Here is a 9,359-nt window from a genome sequence, read left to right as displayed (position 1 = left end):
GAATGAGATACAGAGAGCATGAGAGGGAGGAGGGTCAGAGGGAGAAGCAGACTCCCCGCCGAGCAGGGAGCCCGATGCGGGACTCGATCCCGGGACTCCAGGATCATGACCTGAGCCGAAGGCAGTCGCTTAACCAACTGAGCCACCCAGGTGCCCAGCAAATGGGAATTCTTGATCGTTATAGTAGAATATAGTCAGCATTTCTGTTCCCAGAGTACTTGTCAACCTATTGTAAGTCATTCTATGATTAACCTGGTTTATACTTAACGGATTTTTTTAGTCTGTGTAGGTAAACATAATAAAAGTTTCAGACCATTTGCTCTATTAGAGACATTCTAGTTCTTTTTCCTCCAGCTCTAAACAGCAAGCTACTGTGGGTTTTTGGAAACCTTGTGAATTTCACCACCTCATTCAGAAACTTTTTTTTTTTCATTTTTTTCTTTCTCTCTCTTTTTTTAAAATAGTGTCAAAGCCTGATCCAGTCCTTTTTACAAGTGGTCCTTTGTTTGCATGTAAAAGGCCATTCCTTAAGATGAAGCGCAGGGGTTTGCCCTTATTGCAATAAATCAGAGAAGGTGATCTGGCTGATGGGATTTTTTGAGTTATACTCAGCCAAGATCCTGGGCTGGGATCTGGGCTACCAAGGGCCTGAAAAGAGGAGCAATGATTGATGGTCTGTTTTCTTTCATGCTGACTTCTTAATCACTGGAAAGTGGCAAGATAGATTCTCAGTTGTCACACATGGAGCGACACCATGCTCTTACTAAATGTTCTGTCAATGTGCTGTCCCTTGCAGTTGGCTGAAGAGCTTCAGAACAAGCCATTAAACAGTGAGACCAGAGAGCTGTTGAAACTACTGTCAAAACCCAATGTGAAGGTGAGGACGTGTAATAAATATCTTCCAGAGGGGCCACTTTCTGAGACTTCAGATGAGTTTTATTTTGAGCATCAATTTTCAAGTGAATGTATTTTCAAATAGTGTGCAGTATTTTCATAACCCAAATTCCATTAAGGAAAACAAGTTGAGCTTTTGATGATAATGTGACCAACTACAGAATACTGTAATTGGGAAGCTCAGGATTTAAGTCAGTGAATATAATGTCACTTCAAGGTCAGTTTCTTTTTAAACGAAGGTAAGAGTACAGAATACAGAACCTACTAGTGATTTTGTTTAGGCTCATTTTACTTGGTTAGTGAAAGGTATTCCAATATATTTGACAGCTATATCTATTTTTTTATAGGATCATTTCAGCTTTCCTCTTTCCCCTCCCTCTTTGTCTTCCCCATCTCCTCTCCCTCTACTGATTCATGTTTTAATATATATTACCATTTTACAGAGAAGAGCAGTTTCCCAGCGTAAAATACTAGTAAAATACCAGTAGGCAGATTCCAATTCTCCTTGCCATTTTTTTATTGAAGAATAGTTGACATAACAATATTGTATTAGTTTCAGGTGTACAACATAGTGATCTAATATTTATATACATTACAAAATGGTCACCACAATTAGTCTAGTTACTATCTGTCGCCGTACAAAGTTGTTACAATATTATAGACTATATTTTCTCTGTGGTATATTACATTCCTGTGTCTTATTTATTTTATAACCGGAAGATTGTATCTCTTAATCTTCTTCACCTATTTTGCTCCTTCCCTTGCCATTTTTCTTCCAGGTATATCATTTATCTTTCCTCCAAAGGTGCTTGGTCAACAGAAGTCATTTAAAAATTTTCCTGTTAATTCTAAGGTCATTAATGCACTATATCCTATAACCTGTACATTTTGGACTTGATACTGCTGCAATTACATGTGAAGTATTATCCATGAGTCAGAATTACATGTAGATTATGTAATTAAAATGATCAGTTATCTTTTTTTTTTTTTAAGATTTATTTGAGAGAGTGCAAGTGGGAGGGAGGGGCAGAGGGAGAGGGAGAATCTCAAGCAGACTCCCTGCTGAGTGTGGAGTCCAGCATGGGGCTCGATCTCACAACCCTGAGATCATGACCTGAACTGAAACCAAGAGTTGGATGCTCAACTGACTGAGCCACCCAGGTGCCCCAAAATGATCAGTTATCTTATGATGATTTCTATGAAGCGTATCTAGGCTGTCGGATGAATATTTCTGCCTCGGTGCAAAAACTGATTTCTGCCTTCCTTGAAAAATCTCCTTTGCTATAATAGTCTTAAGTTAATGGTCAGAAAAGATAGTATTAAATAAAAGATGAGGTGAAAACATATACAAGCTATAATTCCTAATCCTTAGAAGTAAAGTAAATGCTGTCAAGAATAAGTGGATTATAATTAGTAATTTAGAGTAATTGACTTATACTGGTACAGAGGAGATTGGTTGAATTTTAGTTCTAAAAGAATAAGGATCAGCTTAGAGCAAAATAGTTCCTTGAAATTAAAGACAAAGTATGTAGAAAGGTTAAAGACAAATCTCAGAGTAAGATTCATAGGTAGAGAAAGTTCTGAAATGTCTTCATTTGGTCTCAGAGTACACATGAGTTAATATGAGCCAAAGAATGGTGAGGTTAGCTGTGCAACTTGTTAAACTCTTCATTGAGAGTGCTGTCTTGGTTTGAGTATTAGAAATTGAAGAAGAATGTTCCCGACAAAAAACAACAACATGATTTTGGTATTCTTTTCAAGAGTGTTTGGAATGGAATAGCTAATAAAGAAGAGATTATACTGGATGGAAACTGGTATTTGGCTTGAGAGGGAGGTTATGATTTTAGATGGTATTCAGCACCATTGGATACAACCTTATAATTAAATCCTGGAACTTTGTTATGGTGAAAATATTTTAGACGAATACTTTTTAAATTTTTTATGTTTATATAGCCATATGATAAGAGAATGGGTGAGAAGTCAGCATGAAAGATGTATTTTCAGGAAGTGATGTGTGGGAAGTGGGTAGGATTGCAGACGCAAGATGTCTCAGTTGGCAGTGGCCGTTTCTAGTTAGCCAGTCCTGGGGAAGGGGAAGAATCTTTCTTCCCTTTATGACCTAACATTTAACATTGCTTTCCTTGAAATCAATTACATTAACTACCATCAATTTGAATTTCACTTTTTTTAGGTAATTACTTTAAGAAGTCATTTAGTAAACGAAAATATTTGCTTTCCTTTTTTTTTTTTAAAGCAGAAGCAAGGTACAGCAGAATATGACAGGTATACATGAATTATAAGTTGAACTGACAGTTTAAATATGAAAAGCATTACTCCAGGGTGTTAATTTGAATACTGTTTTTTAACTTTTAGTGGAGAAGGGAAGTAATTATGTGCTTGTTAAAGAGGGCTGTTTCATTTAAAATATTTAGTTCACAGTAGTGAAAAGAAACCTGCACCTCCAAAGTAATAATGATTTTTGTAAACACACACAGATCTATACAGCCAAATACATAGCCACTATGAGAAGGATGATACTTGTATCCTACAGACCTGCCGATTCCTTTTTGGAAAGTTTTAAAACTTTCTCCGGTTATTTGTGTCACTAGAGTCAGATCTTCATTCGTTCTCAAGTGTCCAGTGCCTACTATGTGCCGGGCCCTGTAGATACAACTTGCAGAAGATTCGTGAAGGTTAATGAAGCTGACGGGAGAAATACAGGGTGAAAGAACACATGAAATACTGTGGAGGGAGCGCCTGGGTGGCTCAGTTGGTTAAATGTCTGAATCTTGGTTTCAGCTCAGGTCATGATCTTGGGGTGGTGGGCATGGAGCCTGCTTGGGATTCTCTCTCTTCCTCTCCCTCTGCCCCTCCCCTAGTTCACGCTTTCTCTCTCTCTCTCTCTCAAATAAATAGATAAAATCTTAAAAAAAAAAAACAAAACACCATGGAAATCAGAGGAGGGATGCTAAATCTAAATTTGGGGAGGGAGGAGGGAGTGGGGGAAGGGTTGAAGAAAACTTGCCAGAGGAAGTGGCATATAAATTGAGCCCTGAAGATTGAGTTTGAGGTAACCAAAAGAAGGAATAGGAGAGATGAGTTGAGGGGATGTGAAAATAGATTTTTTTTTTAAAGATGTATTTATTTTAGGGAGACAGAGGGTGGGGGGAGGGGCAGGAGAGGGAGAATCTCAAGCAGACTCCCACTGAGCAGTGAGCTGAATTTGGGGCTTGATCTCACAACCCTGAGATTGTGACCTGAGCCAAAATCAAGAGTCAGATGCTTAACCGACTGAGACACCCAGGCGCCTCTGAAAATAGGTATTTTAAATAAGGTGAATAGTATGTGAATCCCCTTAAAGAGAATATCTTGTCCAGTTTGAGGATGAAAATAAGTTCAGTGTGGTTGAACAGTAGCTTGTGGAAGAGGAGGGGGCAGGAGTTCAGAGCTGGACAGGGGATCTTTTGAGTAGGGGGGCCGTGTACGACCTGGTTTGCCCAAGAACAGTCTGGTTTGTGCCTGTAGTTCCAGCATGATTATTAATAGCCTCCTTTCCATTTCAGTTGTTTCCTTCTTTAGAGGATAAATTATAGGGCCCCCCTTATTGTGAGCATATTACAAAGTTTGGATTTCATCCTAAGAGCAGTGGAAAGTCATTGAAAGGATTTAAATAGGCAAGTGACACAGTTGCTCTAGCATACAGATTCTTGGAATGGTGGGGTGGTGGTAGGGTGGGAGGAGTGGGTGCTGAATGGAGGAAGGCCAGCTGGAAGCCTGTGGAAGTAATTCAGGTGAAACATGATTATGGCCTTAGTGAAGGCTGTGAGGGATGGATGGAGTGGGGGATGGGTGGAACTGGACAGAGCTTCAATACATGGTATTGGCACAAGTGGTTAATTATTGGGAAAAAATAATATAACCAAATATAATGCATATTATGTGTAATATACAATGAATTCCAAATAAATGAAAGATTTGAGTATAAAAAATTGAACCATAATCATGGGATAGAGAAGAAACACTCACTATCTCAGGAACAGATAAACAGACAGACACACATAGGAAAAGTAAAAGAGAAAATCCATGAATGTGGTTAGAAGGAATAATTTATTTATATAAACAGTCTACATTTGTCTTTAATAAAGTGATAATTTATTACTTTGACTTTAATTTTACTTTTTACAAAGGGACTTGATAAAGACTTTTGAAAGTAAACAGGAAATTTTTTTGATAATGCATAATTGTATTTTTAATTCAAACTATGGAGAAAGTAGAAGTTCCTATCTTCATTGCTCTGTGAAGATGAACATCATCCCATATGTTTAATGACTTTCTATTTTGTCTGTGAAGTGTGTGTTCATATACCTTTTAGGGACAACTACTGTTCATTGGCTGCATTATTTTTCCTTTTTGCATACAGAAATATTACCTATACATTTTTTCTTTTAAGATTTATTTATTTAGGGGCACCTGGGTGGCTTAGTCGGTTAAGCATCTGCCTTCGGCTTGGGTCATGGTCCCAGGGTCCTGGGATTGAGCTCTGTGTTGGGCTCGTGCCTCTTCCTCTCCCCTCCCCCTGCTTGTGCTCTCTCTCTCTCTCTCTCTCTCTCTCTCAAAAAAAAAAAAAATTACTTGAGGGAGAGTGAGGGGGCAGAAGGGGGAGGGAGAGAGAGAATCTCAAGCAGACGCCCTACTGAGCATGGAGCCCAACTCGGGGCTTTATCCCACAACCCTGAGATCATGACCTGAGCTGAAATCAAGAATTGGACGCTTAACCAACTTCGCCACCCAGGCGCACCTACATTTTTTTCATTATAAATAGAATGCACTATTTTTCTGTTTTGTTTTGTGGATTTTTAACTTTTTTTTTTTTAAAGATTTATTTATTTATTTGAGAGAGCGAGAATGAGAGAGAGAGAGAGAGCACATTAGAAGGGGGAGAGTCAGAGGGAGAAGCAGGCTCCTTGCTGAGCAGGGAGCCCAATGGGAGACTCGATCCCGGGACTCCGGGATCATGACCTGAGCCGAAGGCAGTCGCTCAACCAACTGAGCCACCCAGGCGCCCGATTTTGAACATTTTGACATGTTCATTGACATTACATTGCTCATGTAATTGTCCACCTCTAAGAGATAAGTTAGATAACTTTGCTTTTTTTTGCTTTTTAAATAGCACTGTAATGCATTATCTCTTGTATATTTCAGAATTTTATTGGGTCAATAAGTTGCTGGTTAAAATATCTGTACAGTTAAAATTTTGATAGTGATTGCCAACTTGTCCTTTGCAACAATCTGGACAGGTCCTGTGCAGTGCCCGCAGGTGTGCATGAGAAGGTCCTTTCCCCCTATGTCCTCAGAAGCCCTGTTTAATTTTCTTTTTCAGTTTTGTTAATTGATCACCACTGGAATATATGTCAACACTTTGTGTATACATCTTGCCACCCTCAAGTCTCCAACAGTTAAGAAATGCTTGTCATTTTGTAACCATTGTCTCACCTGAGGGCTGTCAAAGAGTTAAAGATTACGTCCAGTTGTTAAATCTCTGAATCGAGATGCACCTGGGTGGCTCAGTCGGTTAAGTGTCTGACTCTTGGTTTCTGCTCAGGTCATGATCTCAGGGTTGTAGACTGAGCCCTGCTTTGGGCTCTGGGCTCAGTGCAGAGTCTGCTTGAGATTCTCTCTCCCTCTCCCTCCACGCTTACTTGTGCTCTCTCTCTCAAATAAATAAATAAATAAATAAATATTTTATTGACATATAATGTGTTATTTGTTTCAGGGGAACAGGTCTGTGATTCGCCAGTCTTACACAATTCACAGTGCTCACCATAGCACATCCCCTCTCCAATGTCCATCACCCAGCCACCCCATCCCTTCCACCCCCCTCCACTCCAGCAACCCTCAGTTTGTTAGTATTTTTTAAAAATCTGTGAATTGATCAGTCAGTCGCCATATCCGAACAGTAAGTAATAACTACTCTTATTACTCAATAATGTTTATAAAATCCAGTCTTATTGTCCAAATCTTAAAGTCCAGGAAAAGTAATGAAGCATCAAAGAAACAGCAGATGGTGAGAAAAAGGAAGTGGGGTAATGAGTAGCAGAAGGCCTCAGTAGATGTGATAGGGTGTGGGAGCTTCCTGCAGTGATAGAGTGGAGAAGAGCAATAATGTTTGTGGCCTTTGGGGGAGCTGATGAAAGGATGAGGATCTCTACAGAGACTTTGTTTCTAGGGGAAGCAAAGAGAGTCATTAATAATAAGAACCACTCCTAGGCATCACATGGCCACATTAAAGGCAAATCATCATCTATGAATCATCATTCAGAGGCTCGTTTTTTGATAAAACAGTGAAGTGACATCATCTCTAGAATATGGTATTATAATTTAGGAAGTTGGGGAAAATTTGGTAGGTTTTAAAAAGGCAATAAAATTAAAAGATTTGTTGTAATTTTTCAGCTTTCCAAAACGTGCATTTACCAGAAATTACTCATTGCCTGAGCATGTAGAATGGATGAGACTTCATTTAAGCATGCAAAAGGGAAAAGTGAAGCTTCCTTCTGGAGGAATAAATCAGTGTTACTCATTCTTATGAGTTAGATACTTAATTCTGTTGACCTGACAGATACTAAAACATAGAATTGACTCCAGGGGGTCCAAAGCAGTGAAAGTCTGTGCGCCTGATGAGTTATAAGGCCTGGTGTTCAATTTCCTGCATAGTCTTCTGAGCAACAGGTAAACCCATCAGTTCTGATTGGGGTGACTGTGGCATATGGAAATACAATTTTCTTATTTAGGTGTGTTGCCTTTCAAAAGGACAATCTGTGTATTGAAGAATAAAGTCATCACAGTTAAAACAGGCAAATAGAATACAAAGTTACTTTTAGTTGTCCAAAATAAAAATGTTGCTAACCAAATATATTTGTAAAGCAAAACTATTAAAGAATTAGGAACTCAATATCTATGAATATTAAAAATATATTTTGGAATCCAGACATGGAAATGAATACAAAACTAAAGAGGAAAAATACATAACTGCTGCTGTTAGTATTGCCTATCAACTATGATAATCATTTTATTTTAAAAGATGTTTATTAGTGATCTCTATTAGTCTTATCTATGTGCAAGATAGTTATCATAGATACCCATAGTGAATATTTCTGATGTTTTTCATTCAACTCTTTATAGATCCATATCCCATCCACTGTCTGTTCCTATCTTCCTGTCTGAAAAACTCCATATACCATTTTTTGTGTAGTGCAAGTCTCCTGGTGATGAATTCCTTCAACTTTTTTTATGTCTTTAAAAAGTCTTCATTATCCCTTCATTATTAAAAGATATTTTTGCTGGGTATAGAATTTTAGGTTGCTGGTTTTCTTTAAGTATTTAAAAGATGTTGCTCTTTTATCTTGTAGCTCGTATTGTTTCTGATGTGTGTTATCTTTTTAAGCTTTTTTCCTTTGGCTGATTTTAAGATTTTTTCTTTCTCACTGGTTTTAAGCAATTTGGTGTTATTTCTTTTTATGGTTTTCTTTTGTGCTTGGATATGTTGAACTTCCTGGCCCTAGGGGCTTTTTCTCCCCCCATCAAATTTGGAATATTTTATGCCATATTTCTTCAAATATTTTTTTTTAACACCTCTCCTTTGGAGATGCCAATTAGGTGTATATAAGTTGTCCCATAGCTCAATAATGTTCCATTTGTAATTTTTTACTATATTTTCTCTTTGTGTTGTTTCATTTTAAGTACTTTATAAATTGCTTTAACTATAAGCGTTAATCTCATTCAGTGTACTTTTTAAAAAATTTCATACATTGTATCTTTTGTCTCTAGAAGTTTGATTTGAATCTTTCTTATATATGGCAAGTCTCATTTTCAGTGTTTTCTCTAGCTTTTTAAGCATTTGGAATACAGGTATAGTAATTGTTTTAATTTTCTTGTCTGCAGTCTCTCTCTAATTCCAGGATTTGGTTCTATATAATTCTGTCATCTGTGTAATTTTCAGAGTTTAGTTCTATGGTGTTATGTTGTTCTTCATTATGAGTAGTATTTTCTTCTGTCTTCACATGCCTCATAACTTTCGTCAGTAATTGATTGGCTCTCAGTCATTATGAGTTTTACTTTGTTTGATGCCGGATATTTTCATATTTTTATAGTGATATTCTTGAGGTTTTTTTCTGTTATATAATTACATGGAAATATTTTGGTCCTTCAGAGGCTTGCTTTTAAGCTTTGTTAGGTGAGATCTTAGCATTGTTTAATCTTGGATTAAGTATTTCCTCCTATTAAGACAATATCCTGTGTTAACTGTCCTCAGTGCCTTGTGAATGCCAAGCTTTTCCCCTCTGACTGAAGGGAACAGGAGCTATTCCTGCCCTGTGTGAGCTTTGGGAATTGTTCCCTGTAATGCATAGTTTCTTAACCTTGGAGCTATTGACATTATGGAGCTTGAAAATTATTGGGGGGAGGGGGTG

General features: G+C 37.8%; 1 protein-coding gene across 2 annotated transcripts in view; it reads left to right on the top strand.

Annotated features, from left to right (window-relative positions):
* Positions 1-574: 574 nt before the first annotated feature.
* MPP7 (MAGUK p55 scaffold protein 7) overlaps positions 575-9,359 on the top strand; it is a 114,671-nt gene continuing 105,886 nt past the window's right edge. For both annotated transcript variants that reach the window (XR_014145507.1, XM_081820788.1), the window contains exon 1: positions 575-877. Coding sequence is in view for 1 of the 2 variants with exons in the window: in XM_081820788.1 (XP_081676914.1) it covers positions 755-877 (123 nt within the window). In the remaining variant the exon portion in view is untranslated. The remainder of the gene's footprint in view (positions 878-9,359) is intronic.

This window comes from Leptonychotes weddellii, chromosome 5 (assembly GCF_054177405.1).
Source record: "Leptonychotes weddellii isolate Sample4059 chromosome 5, ASM5417740v2, whole genome shotgun sequence".
NCBI classification, from domain to species: domain Eukaryota; kingdom Metazoa; phylum Chordata; class Mammalia; order Carnivora; family Phocidae; genus Leptonychotes; species Leptonychotes weddellii.
The sequence above is the reverse complement of the archived record's forward strand: the minus strand, read 5'-3'. Positions and strand labels throughout refer to the sequence as shown.